Source organism: Acomys minous (assembly GCF_964271855.1).
Source record: "Acomys minous genome assembly, chromosome: 4".
NCBI lineage: Eukaryota > Metazoa > Chordata > Mammalia > Rodentia > Muridae > Acomys > Acomys minous.
Window position 1 is genome coordinate 4,227,123 of NC_140486.1, and position 18,397 is coordinate 4,245,519.

An 18,397-nucleotide genomic window follows, 5' to 3' on the forward strand; every position below is an offset into this window, starting at 1 on the left:
GCAGGACGGGCAACATGTTCTCACCATGATAATGCATCCTGGGGTAAAACGTCTCTCCACAAAAATACCATCGTCACAGGGTCCCACAGGCACTGACTGCGCCGATGTGTCCCATAAATGGTGTCACTACACACATCTGTAAGCATCTTAACAGCAATTCACTTTTTTTTCTTTAAAGATTCTATGGATTTTGGTTCCAAAGGTCACAGTACAGGTCTCACAGAGTCCCAAAGGGATCAAAAAAAAAAATCCCCATAGGCTCATACAACTTCAGAAGAAACATGATTTTCTTTTGGTTTTCCACCAGTCTTTACCTACTAAGAATAATTAGGAAGAACAATTTAATAAAAGGAAAATCCAGTGTACTTGTCACCTTTAATTTACTTTCATAAACCCATACTAAGGATGATGGTGACAGGCTCATGACTCATGTCAACCTCTCTGTGCTGTACATTCGTCCTACACATTCCTATTCTTAGAAAGCTCAAAATGCCAACTTGATATATGCTACACTATAATTTTCTCTAGGAACCCCATGCCTAAAGCCCAGCACCCACAGGAAGCAGGTTAGTTACCTGTCCAGGGACGCAGAGCAGATGGAGGAGGGCGTCTCATTGTGCTGGCCACGCCAGGGATGCTGTCTCAAGACAGAGGAGCCTCTAGCAAACTTAACTCCAGAACCATTTCTGAAAGAAAAAGTGAGAAATTCAAGTTATACAATTGCCAAATGAGGGAAATTATCTGTTCTCCTCTATAAAATTCTGAAGGATTAATTTACACTTCAAAGGGTATTCAATATAGAACTTCATCTCTGAGAGTAAAGAGAGAAAGGAAAGGAGGAGAGAACGGAGAAGGAAGGAAGGAGGAGCGCTCATACGAGTGTGTGTGGACACAGACCTGACGTCTGCAGGAAGAGCGCTCACGCGAGTGTGTGTGGACACAGACCTGAAGTGTGCAGGAAGAGCGCTCACGCGAGTGTGTGTGGACACAGACCTGAAGTGTGCAGGAAGAGCGCTCATACGAGTGTGTGTGGACACAGACCTGAAGTGTGCAGGAAGAGCGCTCACGCGAGTGTGTGTGGACACAGACCTGACGTCTGCAGGAAGAGCGCTCACGCGAGTGTGTGTGGACACAGACCTGAAGTGTGCAGGAAGAGCGCTCACGCGAGTGTGTGTGGACACAGACCTGAAGTGTGCAGGAAGAGCGCTCACGCGAGTGTGTGTGGACACAGACCTGAAGTGTGCAGGAAGAGCGCTCATGCGAGTGTGTGTGGACACAGACCTGACGTCTGCAGGAAGAGCACTCACGCGAGTGTGTGTGGACACAGACCTGAAGTGTGCAGGAAGAGCGCTCATGCGAGTGTGTGTGGACACAGACCTGAAGTGTGCAGGAAGAGCGCTCACGCGAGTGTGTGTGGACACAGACCTGAAGTGTGCAGGAAGAGCGCTCACGCGAGTGTGTGTGGACACAGACCTGAAGTGTGCAGGAAGAGCGCTCATGCGAGTGTGTGTGGACACAGACCTGACGTCTGCAGGAAGAGCACTCACGCGAGTGTGTGTGGACACAGACCTGAAGTGTGCAGGAAGAGCGCTCATGCGAGTGTGTGTGGACACAGACCTGAAGTGTGCAGGAAGAGCGCTCACGCGAGTGTGTGTGGACACAGACCTGAAGTGTGCAGGAAGAGCGCTCATGCGAGTGTGTGTGGACACAGACCTGACGTCTGCAGGAAGAGCACTCACGCGAGTGTGTGTGGACACAGACCTGACGTCTGCAGGAAGAGCGCTCATGCGAGTGTGTGTGGACACAGACCTGAAGTGTGCAGGAAGAGCGCTCACGCGAGTGTGTGTGGACACAGACCTGACGTCTGCAGGAAGAGCGCTCATGCGAGTGTGTGTGGACACAGACCTGAAGTGTGCAGGAAGAGCGCTCATGCGAGTGTGTGTGGACACAGACCTGAAGTGTGCAGGAAGAGCGCTCATGCGAGTGTGTGTGGACACAGACCTGACGTCTGCAGGAAGAGCGCTCATGCGAGTGTGTGTGGACACAGACCTGAAGTGTGCAGGAAGAGCGCTCATGCGAGTGTGTGTGGACACAGACCTGACGTCTGCAGGAAGAGCGCTCATGCGAGTGTGTGTGGACACAGACCTGAAGTGTGCAGGAAGAGCGCTCATGCGAGTGTGTGTGGACACAGACTTGACGTCTGCAGGAAGAGCGCTCATGCGAGTGTGTGTGGACACAGACCTGACGTCTGCAGGAAGAGCGCTCATGCGAGTGTGTGTGGACACAGACCTGACGTCTGCAGGAAGAGCGCTCATGCGAGTGTGTGTGGACACAGACCTGAAGTGTGCAGGAAGAGCGCTCATGCGAGTGTGTGTGGACACAGACCTGACGTCTGCAGGAAGAGCGCTCATGCGAGTGTGTGTGGACACAGACCTGAAGTGTGCAGGAAGAGCGCTCATGCGAGTGTGTGTGGACACAGACCTGAAGTGTGCAGGAAGATCGCTCACAGGAGTGTGTGTGGACACAGACCTGAAGTGTGCAGGAAGATCGCTCACGGGAGTGTGTGTGGACACAGACCTGACGTCTGCAGGAAGAGCGCTCACGTGAGTGTGTGTGGACACAGACCTGAAGTGTGCAGGAAGAGCGCTCACTCGAGTGTGTGTGGACACAGACCTGACGTCTGCACTGCACAATTAACACTGTCCTCACTAGAGACTGGCAGCCTGTCCAAAACAGACATACGGAAACCAAAGGGGAAATGATAACCATGCTGCTCTGTTACAGGCTCCGGTCCATCAACGAGAGGAGCCTGAGAAGCAGACTGCAGAGCAACGTGTTGGCGGCTCACTCACAGTCCCACGTTCAGCTGGCCTTCTACAGCCAGGAGCGCCTTCCCATTGAATGGTGCTGCCCAGACAGCTGGGTCCTCCTCCACCAACTTGCAATCCAGACAGTCAGCCGCCCACAGACAAGCCCTGTGACCAGTCTGATCTGGGCAATTCTCACTGAGAGTCCCAGGTCAAGTGGCTCTAGGCTGTGTAAAATGGACAATTAATCTAACTAAAACAGATGTACTGAATGGCCAATTTCCACAACATAACAGAAACCTAATGAAGGTGGAATCGTGGATTTTTCATAGCTCCCACGGGACCTTTTTTAAGAGGCAGCCCTGGTGAGTGTTCCTAGTGGATACTCTATTTTTCTTAGAAATGTCTAGAAGCTACTTCTTTGAGCAATGTACAACAAACCTCCATCAGCTACTGACACCCAGACACCCTGCATGCCATTTAACGTGTAATGTAGGGTATGTATTACCACCCTCAGGATCAACTTGGTTCCCACAATATATTTGGATTAACAAAAGGGATGCAATTAAAGGCACAATTAAGCTGCCCTAAGAAAGCTGTCAATGAAAAGCTAATTAACTCTCTGGAAGCTGATACAAAATCTATACCAAATGGACCATTAAAGACGTCAACTGTCAACTCTAAGCACATCCTACCTACTACTGGAAGGCACGAGCAGCAAAGGCCCTTACCCAAGGCCTGGGCTGGCTGGGCAGCAGTGCAGCCTGTTACCTTTTGCCAAGACAGCACACCACAATATCTATCCATCAGTGATCATCAAATCTTCCACAGGCCCAGCTGCCGTGCTCAACAAGTACCATCCCCCAGGCTTCTGAGCAGCTGCAACGAGCAGAGTGGTTGGCACACGGGAAACTCGCCATAAATAAATATTAGCGGCCGTCCGCACCCTGGCAGCTTGGCACAGAGGCTGGATAAACTCTCCCAGAGCCTGGGGCTGGGGGTGGGTAGCACGGCACACTGAAACCTACTGGCAGCAGCACATGCTCTGCACTCTAGCTTGAGCAAACGAAGCCAGTGTGCACTCTATCCCATCTGAATCTGCAGCCAAAGCCTGTGAGAAGGCCAGACCAGCAGAGAGGGGGGGACAGCAACAGAAGCCACGGGTCTCAAGTCCGAGAAAGTCACTGCAGCCCTCTAATCAGAGAGTCCTAACTCCATGGCGCGCTTTTACACTTCTGTAGAAAGGTCGTGTTTAAACAAAGACTTCTGGAGCAGAAACCTTCAAGCCCATTTGCCTAGCCCTCACACAGAAATCAAAAGCAAAGAGTGATGCCCAAATAATACGAGTTTCCTCGGACTGGCAGACTACTTTCCTAGGACAGTGAATTGCAAACTGGATGATTTCCAACAACAGAAACATACTGAGAAGAGAAGAAACCAGTCAACACAGTAAACCATTTGTATATAGAATATGCTCTAAAAATTACTTGTGGTTACTCTTACAAAGTCTGTATTCACTTACACATGGCATGGCTATGTGAAGACTTGATCCAAGAAGTCTACGTGTTCATACACACGCTAAGCACTGAATGAAAAGTAAGTTCTCTCACTAATGCACACACTTCTTTTCTTTTTTCTTTCTTTTCGAGACAGGGTTTCCTTGTGTAGCCTTGGCTGTCCTAGACTGACTTTGTAGAGCAGGCTGGCCTGGAACTCACAGAGATCCACCTGCCTCTCCCTGAGTTTCTGGATTACAGGCGTGTGCCACCACACGCGCACAGTTCTCCCCAATGTAAACAAATACTGTTGTGCTTAGTCACGTCTAAATTTACCTAAGAAGCATTATGATGTTGGTAACAGGGTTGTGCCACAGTGTTTTCCCAATCATGGCTGCTGACGTGGCCGGGATTTCAGATGCTTTGCTTACAGAGGACTCGAGTTTGGTTCCTAACACCCATACCGTGCAGCTCACATCTGCCTGTAGCTTCAGTTCCAGGAGAACTTCAGGCCCCAAGCACCCACCAGTGTGTGCACTTAGATACACACAGCCACACACAAACATACACACCTACAATGCAAATAATAAAATAAAATTTAAAAGGCTAGAAAGATAAAAATTATTAACTTAGGCCTATCTAAGAGAACACCAACAGAAATAGTGTAATGTATAAATTTCAATGTAGAAGAAAACTAAACATGCTAAGACCCCTACTTACCATGGTACAGGAAGCTGACCCTCTCGCTGGTACAAGGGCTATGCAGTGCCTTCCACAAGCCAAGTCTAGGAGTGTGGGCTGAAACCCTTAAAAAGCACGCAGTTTTTAAAGCCAGAATTCCATTTCTAGAAATAAGCCTTAGCTCAAGAAAATGTGCCCTGATAGTTCTCTAAGGATGTCCACCCCAAAGTGACTTGTACTGGAGAAGAAAACAGTAGAAACAGCACAGGGACGGGGACTGGCCACCCTGACTTACTCACGGAGCCAACAACAGTCAACGGAAACTCAGTTTCCACACAAGCATTTCAAACACAAACAGGTCCTTGCCGGCTGCCAGCCATCTGCACAGGTTGCCACTCACCCCCTTTCAGCACTTATTCAAATAACATGATCTCATCCAGGGGTCCTCGGAGGACATCTCAAACTCTAATCCAGCTCCTGAAGACACACCCTCTGTTCTTCCCCTATTTGCCACCATGTCACCATCAAACACTGAACTTGACTGACGTCTCTACCGTCATCATGTGGCTTTTACTCCCTGCTCTTCTTGAGCACCCACAATATACGTAGCGTTCAGGCAGTGCTCAGCAAGCACTTTCTAAGCAGGCTGTAGTTTACTTAATTAAATACATGTTTTATTTCTCTAAAGGAAAAGTAGACACATGTACACACACACAGAGAGAGTTTCTGGAAGAAAACCCAATAGTATCAAAACTAAGACAGTTATCAGAACAAGGTTCAGTGGTAGCGCTGGACAGCAGGCAGGCCTCAGTACATTTTCTATGGTCTCTTAATTCTTTATCTACGTGTATCTTATAAAGACTTCTACTTAAATCATTTACTATTTTCTCCCAAAGTCTTTGTGCTGATTTTTCATGTCAGAAAGAGGACCTCTGTGACCTCTGCCCACATCTGAGGGCTGCACCTCTGAGAAGCACAGTCCTACCAGATGCCTCTGAGAAGCACAGTCCTACCAGACGCCTAGCTTTCAGGGAACACAGCAGCCTCATCCAGGCAGTGTGCACCAAGGCTCACTCACTTGCTGAGAATTTATCAAAGTACAGTCTCTCGTTTGATAATTATGTGCACAAGAACTGTAGATGAACGTGTACTGTAGCACACTCTCCATGAACAGTGAGTTAGATACCAGGTAGGCAGGTACTTCTTGGCACAGTTATTTAGAAGAGAAGAGGGCACCACAGGCTTCCCCTAACCCACCAAACAGATATGTCTGTGGCTAAGACATTTACTACAGCTTATTTACTAGTTTATTCTTCAAATACATTTTAATGAAATATCCTGCACAAGGGGATGTATTGAATGTTTTAAAACGTACCGCATCCTACAGTTATAAAAAAAAAATCAAGGGTATTTTATTATGGACATGTTTTTAACACTTTTCTAAAAATGGCATGGCTACTTTTTATGGTTTTTCTCTACATTTGGCAGAATAGACAACTAAGTCTCCAACTAGACAATTTAAAAGATACTATGGGTCCAAGTTAAAAGTGGAGCATCCTCAAGATTTTCCTGACAACCCTTTTGGAGCTCATCTTACCATTTCAAATATTTATCAATTTAATTTTGGCATGATTGAAAAGCACATCTCCATCTCTTCCTAAAAATGACGTCACACTGTAAACAGGCCACTCCACTAAACATTCAGTAAGCTGAACAAATATCTTCAAATACCTCTACTTGAAATCCACTAATATTTAACTTAGAACTATTTTTCAAATACACAAAGAAAAGGTCCAGACAGAAGAACAAGGGATTAGCAGTTAATACATGTTGAGTGTACATGTTACCCGATAGCTTAGAATGAGTTCAACACTTTTATAAAAATAATTTTAAATGTATTTGTTAGTATGAAATAAATCAAATCAGACTAGGTATTAATTAGCCCAACTTGTTATGCATTCTGTTCTATTTCTTACAGCACATGTTTATGAATGTTCATACTTTATGTTAAATGAGGAACTACTGATTGCTAATTGACACATAATTTTCCACAATGTGATAGTAACAACCTCCGTTTTTTGTTTTTTGTTTTTAAGACAGGGTGTTGGGGGGAGGGAGTCCCTCTATAGAGCCCTGGCTGTCCTGAAACTCACTCTATAGCCCAGGCTGGTCTTGAACTCACAGAGATCAGCCTGTCTCTGCCTCCCAAGTGCTAGGATTAAAAGTGTGCGCCACTGCACCCAGCTAATAACTAATGTTATAAAACACAGTCAGTCATTCTAGTGTTGGCAGTTGACTTTTCTTTACCAACAAGACTCTATACAAGACCAATTCACAGGCTGAGAGTAGATTCCCACACAATCATGAGAGGCACTTTATACACATCGATCTATCAGAAAGTTCACCCAACTTACAAAGAAATAAAGAGATGCCTAAGAAATTCATCGTGTTCTCCCATACAAAGGAAGACCTGAAGAATGAAATTAGGAATAGGGGGAAATTAACCTAAAGTTTAAGGTCTTCCACTTCTCTTTAGAAATGCGGTCACCATTCTCTCACAAGTCTTATGGTTTGTCCAGCATTATGAAAATCAAGAACTATTATTATAACACTAAAAAGTGCCACCTCTCTGAAACCAGGGGCTAAGAGAAGAAAAGGGGCAGTGCCCTGGAGGGGTGGCGGCAGGGAGTAGGACAAGTTAAATAGTTGACATTACCAATTATTTTTGACATAACAGGTTAATTTTACACCTACACAGACATTTGGCTCCTTAGAAAGCAATTCTTAGAATGCAAATTCATGCTGGGCGTGGTGGCACGTGCCTTTAATCCCAGCACTAGAAAGACAGAGGCAAGAAGTTCAAGGCCAGCCTGGCTTATGTAGTGAGTTCCAAGGCAGCCAGAGCTACATGGAGAGACCTGTCCCTCCACCTGGCAAATCGAACTGGAGTGATGGGTGCAGTGCTAAAAACAGCTCACAAGAAAGTAAGCTTAGTAAAGGTGCGGATCTGGGTGAGTGGACAGTCTTCAAAGAGGCTCTTTTCCCATGTCCTAAAATTGTTTTCTCTCACTGTGACACAGAAACACCCATTGATTTAAAGGCACTCCTTGAGAGAAATGGAAAGCTAGCCTTGAAGACAGGCGCTTACGCTTAAGAGGAAGGAACACAGCAAACTAGAGTAGAGTTGCAGATGTGACTAGCAGACCAAGATGTGACTGTCTAGAAACAAGTTGGCGTGGTGGGAGAGGTGCACAGAACGCCTAGAATGACTTACATGGGGCCAACCTGGTCGCTAGAGTACCTGTTTAGCATTAGGTTTTGATGGATACACTCTCCTCCAAGTTACAGAGCCATAATACAAGAAAGGTTCACGAGAGCCTTGTGTCCCCTGCAAGCAGCGGAGTCTGAGCCCTCCTCACACATGCGCTGCTGCAGTCTCCCAGCGATTGGAAGTCATCTTATAGCCGTCCCATGGGGTTTACCAACAAATGGGTGGAATGCTTAGTAATACACCTTTACTTCCTTAGGAAGTAACTCTACTTGTGTCCTGACTTGAGGCACCCTAGGTTTCCAGGATGGAGAGGTTTCCTTCTGTCACGCTCACGATGCTTCCCGCCTTTAAAAGTAGCAGGAGTCACATGCCAGAGTGGGACCAATGAAAACACTTTAAAAGAGCAGAGGTTGGGTGGGACACTGAAGAGAGACCCTCCCGCGAGCCCAGAGCATCACCTGAACCCGGAGCGCCCCGCAGCCAGCCCCGCGCTGTCCCAGGTAGCGCCGCTACCATGCAGGGACCCGCGCACCGCCTGGAGGCCGAAACATCCCGGACTCAGCATCTGACCCCGGCCGGTCGCCATGGAGACCCAAAGATACCTTCTAGCGGCGCGGCAGAGAAACGCAGCGCGGCCCTTGACGCGTGCGCAGAGGCGCGGCCGGGCTCGCGCATGCGCGGTCTGAGGCTCCCTGCGAACACCTCCGCCTCTGCTGCCCGAACGGCGTTCTGGACACTTCCGGGCCCGGCTTCTTTCCCACGCCCCGGTCATTCTGAGCCAGTTCACCGTTCAGAGCTTAGGCCCGTTGGCCTGTTGCGGCCCGGTCCATGTACGTTTGTTAGCTGTTTTCTTGAGAAGAAACGGGAGCGCTGAAACTGTCACTTGGTCATAATTATGGCAACCTACGACATGAAGAACTTCCCAGTCGACACAGCCCTCATGGAAAGGCCACGAGAACACGCAATTTTCAACTAGTCCGACTCTGCGAGTTCTGTTTAAGCCACGCAGCCATTGAAGAAGCAAGGATACCACATACATCCACAACTCATCTGGACACTCAGCGCACGCGCAGCAACCCGCGCAAAGGGGTCTGGGAATACAGGTGGGACGGGCGCCCTCTAGCTGCTTTGCATTGTGGGAGATGTAGTCCATCCTGCCTTCCTTTCTGTGGTTACACAGTGAAGTGTGGAGTGCTGAAACTGCGATTCCCGGCCCGTTTGCTGTTTCCCAGGATGCTTTGCGAAAGTATGGCGGGCAAGATGTGAATGTCAATAGGAAAGTAGAGAGGGCATTTTAATTCAAGAGAAAAAAAAAGGTGTGCGTAACGTCTTGAAGATTTTTTTTATCTTGATATCAGGCTAATACAGTGTGTAATGTGAGCGAGGTGGTTTCTTGTCTTGTCCGCCTGAGTGTGTGGATTGCGAAGCTTTAGAAATTGCAGTCCCGAAGCCTCACAGTTTTTGTGACCATGATTTGTAGTTTTCTACGAGTGGTACAGCATGCAGAGAAACTTCACGGGCCCTTGGGCAGGCAGATGTTGTTGCCACACTTTGTGCTCACCAAAGCCTACTTGAAGACTCAGCCTTTGAGATGGAGGCTGCTGGAGCAGAAGAAAACAGGACAACCTAGAACTGTTCTTAGGTTCACCCAGAAAACCTTCTGGACACAAGGACCGGACCTCCAGAAAGCAGAGGACGACAGCAGCAAGCAAGTGTCTGTTCGCAAAAGTCAGAAAGAGGAAACCGGCGTCTCAACGACTCAGAAAGGTAAAAAAAAAAAAAAGTACAGCACTTCAGTAAAGACCAGCCCCTCTAACCAACGTGACAGCAATCTGTCAAATACCATTTTATGCCAAGTTCACATCCAAAGATGGGGAAGGGTAATCATACAGATTAAAAAGTAAAACTGCTTAAATATATAGTTTACAAATAACAGTGTCGACCCACAGTTTTCACAACTTTATAACTGTATTTGAAAATTGATAATGAATCTGGTGTAGTTATCACATTGTGAATAATAATTGTGTGGATAAAGTGTTTTTTTAGTTAAGATAAACGCTTCTTGAGTAATTCCTTTTACTCCCAAATATTGAATTAGACCCGGTAGGCCTATGAGGTGGGTTGAGAGTTGCTACCTCTTGACTGAGTCAGCATTCTTGATCTGGACAGAGTAGACCTGTGTCTGTGTTGCCTCATCTGTGTCCATTTTCACTCGGAAAGACTGATAAGAGTTTCCTGCTGCTAGAAAGAAAGCATTCAGTGACAGAAATGCAGGGATTCCTAGGCCCTGTGCACAGCCATGCCGCCCTGAAGGAGCCCACTCTCTTCCAGTCTTGGAAGCTAAGTAGGGCTAGGCCTGGTTAGTGCAGGGGTGAGGGGTGCTTCTGAAGTCCTGGGAGCATTTGAGGTAAACTGCTGAGAAGTTCCGTTGGGCCTGGCCCCGGGGCACCTGCTGGGAACTCCTGAAGCCTCCCGGGCCAGGCACTGTGGACACACTTGTAACTATTGACATTTTCTCTTTGCAGTGAAAGAAGCCGGGAGAGACTTCACCAACTTGCTAGTGGTGCTCCTCGGAGTCAGCATTACAGGTTGCAGAACCCAGCAAGTGCTTGAACATCTTTCCACAGGCTCCCGTCCCGTTGCTTTGCTTCATCTCTTTCTCTCTCTGCTTTTTCAGGTGGATTGTTATATACAATTTTCAAAGAATTGTTTTTTTCATCCAGTCCGAATATCATATATGGGAAGGCCTTAGGAAAATGCAGAGCACACCCTGAGGTTAGTTCTCTGATGAGAATACATCACTTCTGAAGCCAGGGACATCTCACAACAATGAGCTACTTGGGGGTTTTGTTTTTTTGTTTTTTTGGTTTGTTTGCTTGTTTGTTTTATGTTATTAGGTCTTTGTTCCCTGACTACACTCTATACAGTCTCCTTCCAGCTGTGGGCATTAAATGTGTCTGCCTCAGAGTCTCTAGCATCTTTCCCTTTGTGTCCTCAACCACAGAGAGGGAGGCTGAGAAGAAGTGAAGCCGAGAAAGTTCAGAGTTGTCAGAGACTACACTTAGGACACTCCACTGTAGTTAGGTGGAATTCAGGAAATTCTGTGTGGTGTCCAGGAGGCACCCAGCCTGTGTTAGGATGCAGCAGTAACCATGGGCATAGGCTCGGGCCATTTTCAGATTCGGACAAGTAGAGCTGCACAGAATACATGAAAGAACGGGTGTTCCTGGGACCAGAGCTTCCTAGCTGGTCCTTAAACTTCAGCAGGTCTGTTTGTCGTACTTTTTAAGGCCTCACTTTTTGCCAGCCATATACCTGCCTTGCGATACATAATCCTAATCTGGCACTGCTAGGTTTAACCTATTAATAATTTCTTTGGGTAGTCACTCCCTTTTTCAGTTCTTATGTGTCTTTTGGTTGACAGCCTTCCTGTTTCTACACCTTTGCAATAATAAGGGCACTCAGCAAAGAGACAAAATATGTGTTTGCAGTTTAGTGTTCAATGTGTGGTGGGTTTTTTTGTTTTTTGTTTTTTAAGAGACGATTTCAAAGTATTTGCTTTGAAAATTCAATACAAACTTATGTCTCTACATCATGTGAATTTTCTCACTAGGAAGAAAAGATTTGCACCTGGATTATTTTAATAATGTCATCATTACTTGATATTTGCCATCACTGTGCTTAGGGCTTTAAAATGTCATTTTGACCTCATAGCTTTTAATACTAGATATGTGCTAATAATTTCATTTCCAATGCCCATCCGTTTTATCCTCCAGTATGAGTGCCAGTGGAGAAGCATCTCAATACTTAGGTTTACTTTGTCTCTGGTAAGGACAGAAGACAGCTTCACTTCATTCTGAAGCTACAGGACACCACAGAGAGACCCATTCTGTGTCCATTCATAAAATATTTACTAAGTTATTTACGATATGATTTTTACATAATGCCCCTTTTTCCTAGTTTTCTTGCTTGAGTCACCATCTCTGTAAAGGGTCCTCACTACGCTGACTTTTTTTCTCTCTAAAATCACTTGGCATGTGCAAACAAATAATGTATCACTTGACTGTCTTAAAATATTTCTATAGGAGCCGTGAAATAGGCACAGCAGGTAAGATTGGTCTCTGCTCTGCAGGTGATTGGTGTGTTTGGTGAGCCCCTTAAAGGCTACGGGGAAATGTCAAGACGTGGGCGGAGGCAGCATGTCAGGTAACACCGCATCCTCGGGAGACCTCTAGGACAGTTTCTAAATAAGAAACTTGGGTGTACATCTTTGCATTTTCTTGACAGTTTTGTTGAATATGTAAAAAATGGGCTAAAGCGCATCCGTGTGAAATTCTACATTGAGGGCTCTGAACCAGGGAAACAAGGAACAGTGCATGTAGAAGTGGAAGAGGTATGCCAGCTCAGGTTGTGGGGGTCAGTCGGTGAGGGGGTCCAGTGGTTCTGAGCGTGGTGTGGCTTAAGCTCTGGAGAGGGTAATAACACCTCCATGTTTTTCAGAACCCAGGGAGTGGCCAGTTCGAGTTCCGGTACATTTTCGTGGAAGTGGCTCCTATGAGAACTATTGTCGTTGAAGATAATCGTTCCCAACAGAGCTAAGAGAATCAAGCCAGCTTCCTGCTTCCTGCTTCCTGCTTCCTGCAGCGTGGAGGAAGTCATCCTCGCTGTGATGCGCTCTAAAAACAGGAATAAAGTACGTCACACAGAGGGAGTGTGACGTGAGAGATCATGAGTTTGGACAAACCAAACAGATGTTTCTTGTGAAAAATCATGACATGTAGCAAGTTTGCCATTATCATTTTGAATTGCCAATCGTGACAGTATTTCAGCTCTACATTCATGATAAACTTTTGTTACTAAAATTTATACACCACATAAGTAAGACTTTCACTATTTTATGCTGTTTAATATTGTGTGGATTTTATACAACCTACAGAGTAAAGATAAAACTAACAAAAAGATGTCAAAGGTATTATTTACTTTGGAATCTAACTTGAGATAAGCATGTGGAAATAGTTAAGAGCAGTCATAAATCAGGTGATAGGCACACTGTGGGGAGGTTTAAATACACTGTGGGGCGGTTGCATGCAGTTGAGATCTTGGGAATCTGTCTGTGTGGCCCCATGAGCTGAGGGCATTGTGCACAGACAGAGCACACTGCATAAGTAGGAGGATGGCTCATCCCACCGCCGATGCACTGGCCCTCACAGGTCATAGCACATCAGACCTCCCTGTTGTGTGCTTGGCGAGGGTGACTGAGCCAGAGTTACAGGAAGCATCCCAGAACTGTTGATGCACCGTGGATGTTCCAGCCCTTTGAGGACTTTCCACTTCAGAACAGGAATGGAAACTCTCAAGGGAAATGTGTAAATGTGTAGGACAGTCATTTAAGTGCTTTGATGTGTTTGGACAAAGCTTCAATTTTGTGAATTTGCAAATTTTGCAAGAACATTTCACAAGAAAAATCTGTAATTTGGCTTGTCCAAACATATCAAAACACAAAAATAAATAACCTGTTCTATTTGAAGTATTTTCTGGGTATTTGTTAAACGTGGTCTCCCCATGGGTGTCTTGAGCATATATACAAACAGGTGTTCTGTGCACTGGGCAGGCCAGGAAATCTCTTTATCCTAGGGCCCTTCAGCGTCTATTCCCTCCGCTGAGGTTTCTCCCAGTTTGGGAACGAGGGGAGACGTTTCAGATGGCCTGTTCAGGAGAGGAAGTCCCTGTCCCCCCCACCCCCACCCCAGCCCTCCTCTGTCTGTCTGCCCAGCTTACTTTATTTTCTTGCCTAAGTTGCCTGGTTCTTTTGTTTTACTTTTAACTACTTTGTCTCTAATACTTTTAAACGTTTCTTCCCCCTTTTAAGATGAGGTCTTACTAAGTAGTCCTGGCTAGCCTTAAATGCTATCAGCCTGCCTCAGTCTCTCAAGTGCTATAATTACAAACAGGAACCACCACTCCACGTTTAAATTATTTTTACCTGAACATTTTTCACACTTATGGAGTATGGAAAATATCAAGACAGAGCTTTTGTCTTCTTGGTATCACATTTTAAGTAACAAGGTAAACTCTTAATTTAGGCTTCAGTTTTAGTGCTCATCCTCTTTAAAAAAAAAAAAAAAAAAAAAAAAAAAAACACTGAACAAGCAGAAAAGCTGTCCTGTTCTTCCTGTGACCTCTCCAACTTCCCTGGATAAAGCGAGCTGGCATCTGAGCCCAGGGAGGGCCTGCCCCCTGTAGTCTAGTTCAAATTGGCTTGTGTTTTTTCTTTATTCATCTGGGCCTACTTCCCACGTTATGCCCATGTCCTTTAATTTCTGAGTTGACCAAGTTTGCTTTTATATAAAAAAATAAAATGCTATTTTTTTCAAATACAAAAAAATTACTTATGATTCTCCTCCTGTATAACCACAGGAAAATATAACATGTAGTTCTTTACATATCTTTTATATCCCAAATATTAAATTTTCTTTTTGTGTGTTGCTTTCATTTGTTTTGGTTTTGTGAGGCTGGTTCTTGCTGTGTAGCCCAGGCTAGCCTCACACTGCATCAGCTTACATCTTTCAAACCCCATGATCACAAACATGTGCCACCATCCCAGAATAATTTGTTTGTTAAACAGCTTTTTAAATCCATGTTGGTTCTAACATATCTGTTTAGAAGCTTACTCCCATGTTTTTCTCTATTAGTTCAGCTAAAAAAAAAAAAAAAACATCCAGAGGACACATCTGGTTACCTGGTGTCACCATCTGCCATTTTTATGAGTTTACAATAATAGAATCATTTTCATTAAGACTTTTGCCATTTGTCCTGTCCAACCAGTGAGCTCTTGTCAGAATTAAGTGTACAACAGGATCAGTGGGATAGAACTGTCAACTCTGATATTAAAATCTATGCAACTGCAAACACCTGATTTTTGACAGTGATGCTAGAAATACACTTTGGAGAAAAGACAGCATCATCCTCAAAAGATGCTGCAAATACTGACTATCCAAATGCAGACAAATAAAGCTAGATCCTTGTCCCTCACCTGGCACGAAGCTCAGTTCCAAATGGATCAAGGACCCCAACTTAAGACCTGGTACCCCGAAACTGATAGAGAAGAAAGCTGGCGAATGCTCCACCTGAACAGCACAGAGAGAGTTTCTGAACTGGGCCCAGCAGTTGGCAGATGGGACTTCAGGAAACTGCAAGGCCTCTGTGTAGCAATGGGAACTGAGTGAAGACTAGCTCTGAGGAAAATACTAGCTAGTCACACATCTGACTGATCCATGCCTAGAATATCAAAGAACTCAAAAAAAGGGTTAAACAAACAGCTCAATTTTAAAAACAGACTGTGGGACTGAACAGAGCTCTCAGAAGAAGTAGAATATTCTTAGTATCCCAACATCCTTAGGCTTCTGGGAAAAGCAATTTTTAAATGCTCTGAGATGATGTCCCGTCCCAGTCAGAATGGCTAAGGCCAAGAAAACAAATACAGCTGCCATGGGGGTGTGAGCAAAGAAGAGCCATCATCCACCCCCACTGGGGCCACTACCTGGCACAGCCACTGTGGAAATCAGCATGAAGGTTCTCAAAGAACTGGGACTCAACCTGCCGTATGGCCCAGGCATGGATCTTGAGGGAACTGTATAGCAGAACACAGGAGGGATGGAGAGAGACGGGACAGTGCAGACAACAGGTAAATGGAGAAGAGGTTAAGAGGATAGGACGAAGACAGTGTGGGGCAACTAACACTAAAAGTGTTTGATAGGCAAAGAGGAAAAACTAATTGGCAATGTTTGGTGCTAATCAGACCATGAAAGAGTTAGTCTGTCATTCTTAATTTCCATCCAAATTAACATTATTGTATATTCAGATATATCCAATCCCTCCTCTTTGGAGAGCTCTGATTTTATATATCTGAGCAGAACTACACTCTATGTCAGACGAGAGATTTCCCAAATGATTAGCCATTATTTCCAGCTCTGTTTTACTGCGCAGACATCTACCCTTACAGCCCTTACTTTAACAGTCAAGATGCCAAGGAGAAAAGACGGCCAGCCAAATAGTGATTCGAACCACCCAGCAAACTTTGATTCCTGTGATTGATTAGATATCCTATATTTTGTTCCCATTTAGAAAAAAATGTCTTATTTACTTTTAAGTAAAATGATTTTGTGATTAGAAAACAAATGTATTTTCCTGCACTGGAGGTAGCGTAGCAAAGCAGCTGAGAAGGTGCAATTTAAGTATGGATTTAAAAGCCAACACTCGGGAGGCAGAGGCAGGCAAATCTCTGTGAGTTCAAAGCCTGCCTGGTCGAAAGTGAGTTCCAGGGTCGTTGGGGCTTGGCAGTGGCCACGCAGCATCTGCAGGGAACAGATGCTTCCCTGGTGGGACCTCATGTGGAAAGAGGAGCGGAGGGCTTTACCCTTCAAAAGAGTTTTGAGAAAAACATGGATGGGTTTTCAACCTCACGATCCTGGCCTTATCTGTGACTGACAGCATGAAACTTAACATCTCAATGAGCATGAGCATTGCGGTGACATCAAGGTGAGCTTAGAGCACACACAGTCTAGGTAATACGCATAGGGGGACCAAAACTCACCACAGGTCCTTGCCGAGTGGGAGGGGGACTCTGCTCCATCCCTGGACTAGACAGGAGGCCATGGACAGAACAGAGTACAGGTGGGCTGGGAGGTCCGGGCCTGCCCACCCGTCCACCACCGTAATGAAAGCACAGAGGTGTGCACAGCACTGCTCCACAGCCCAGTGTCTGCCCCTCCCACCCAGGCCCTCTTCCCTCATTCACCGTCCATCGAGCCTTCCAATGGCCTTCTTACATATGCCTCCACCCAATGCCAGGACCTCATGGGTCAGACGCGCTCATCATACACAACCCAGTAGCCAGCCTAGCTCGTAATGTAGCTGCAGAACGATGGCTGTTCATCATCCTGACCCGGGTTGCCCAGGATCATGAGAGTGCAGTATGCACGGGTATAGCCTGGGAAAATCCAAATTCAAAATCTGAAGTGTGGTTTGCATCACATGCATACCACCTTTTTTATTTTATTTTTTTACCATGGCGTTAGGTCAACTTCACAGAAGTTAGAGTTATCATCTAAAAGAGAGAAGCTCAACTGAGAAATGCCTCCATACGAGCATTTTCTTAACTAGTGGTGATTGATGGGGAAGGACCCAGCTCATTACCATCTCTGGGCTGATAGTTCCGAGTTCTATTTGATTCCAGGCTGAGCATGCCGCGAGCAGCAGGCCAGTAAGCAGCACTCCTCCATGGCCTCTGCATCAGCTCCTGTCTCCAAAGCCCGGCCTCATTGGAGTTCCTGCCCCATCTTCCTTTGATGATGAACAGTGGTGTGGGAGCGTAAGCTGACCAAACTTCGTCCTCTCCACGTCGCTCTGGCCACGGTGTTTCATCACAGCAACAGAAACCCTGACTAGGACACGTGGGAAGGTTGGAAGGCTTTTGACGGAGCCAGCTTGAGTCTGAAACTTATTCCCCCTGCAATCGTCTTTGCTTCTGGTCTCTGGTAAGTGCTTTTCTTTCTTCTCTCGCCCCAGCTTCTTCGTGCTTCCAGCCACGGGGTTCAATACACGCAGCCTCTCTCTTCCTTCATGTCGCCTCTGTGAAGCTCACCATGGGAGGCTCCAACTGAGATGCAGACAGTGCTTGAAAAACAGTAATGGTGGCTTCTGGTTTTGAAAGACAGCCCATCTTTTGCCAAGGAGGCTGGATTTCCTCTCTGTGTGTGGTGTGTAGCCATCAGCAGTTTGGAGGAGGAAAAGCACCTCAAGTTGAAGATTATTCTGTCAAAAAATGAAGTGTAAAGAGAAGACACAGTAAAGAGTTCTGCTCGGGGATGATGCAGCAACCCTGGGGGGTGATGAAGACATTTGCAAGGCTGAGACAGAAGGAAGTCTGAGAACTACTAGGAAATAGGGTTTGGGCAGCTTGGAAACCGAGATTTAGCCAAAGATGGTTCTGTAGTGACATCTTCCCAATTTCATTTTATGGGTTTTATTAGATTCTGATTTTTTTAAAAAGGATTTTATGGTTAAATAATATTTTAAGATGTTGGATAATATTTTAACCCTTGAGTTATAAAGACTTCTCAATGACAGGGTTCCTAAGTGTG

The 18,397-nt window shown here is 45.8% G+C and overlaps 2 protein-coding genes across 5 annotated transcripts in view; one reads left to right on the forward strand and one right to left on the reverse strand.

Moving 5' to 3' along the window:
• The window catches only part of FBXO15 (F-box protein 15), a gene marked incomplete at its 5' end in the record, with an annotated part of 47,263 nt that extends 38,236 nt beyond the window's left edge, over window positions 1-9,027 (reverse strand). For 2 of the 3 annotated variants that reach the window (XM_084778032.1, XM_084778030.1), the window contains 2 exons: window positions 576-686; window positions 8,858-9,027. In XM_084778032.1, coding sequence (XP_084634158.1) covers window positions 576-686; window positions 8,858-9,027 — 281 coding nt within the window. The other variant, XM_084778031.1, reaches the window with a different exon arrangement.
• A 26-nt stretch (window positions 9,028-9,053) lies between these two features.
• Window positions 9,054-13,214, forward strand: TIMM21 (translocase of inner mitochondrial membrane 21). 2 transcript variants are annotated; one of them, XM_084778033.1, is made up of 6 exons: window positions 9,396-10,022; window positions 10,781-10,843; window positions 10,933-11,030; window positions 12,388-12,461; window positions 12,543-12,648; window positions 12,756-13,214. In XM_084778033.1, the coding sequence occupies exons 1-6, from the start codon at window positions 9,725-9,727 to the stop codon at window positions 12,852-12,854; spliced, it is 738 nt and encodes a 245-aa protein (XP_084634159.1). In that variant the 5' UTR covers window positions 9,396-9,724; the 3' UTR covers window positions 12,855-13,214. The 2 variants fall into 2 exon arrangements, with proteins under 2 accessions (XP_084634160.1, XP_084634159.1); XM_084778034.1 differs by lacking the exon at window positions 12,543-12,648 and having other exon boundaries at window positions 9,054-10,022.
• The last annotated feature ends 5,183 nt before the right edge of the window (window positions 13,215-18,397 follow it).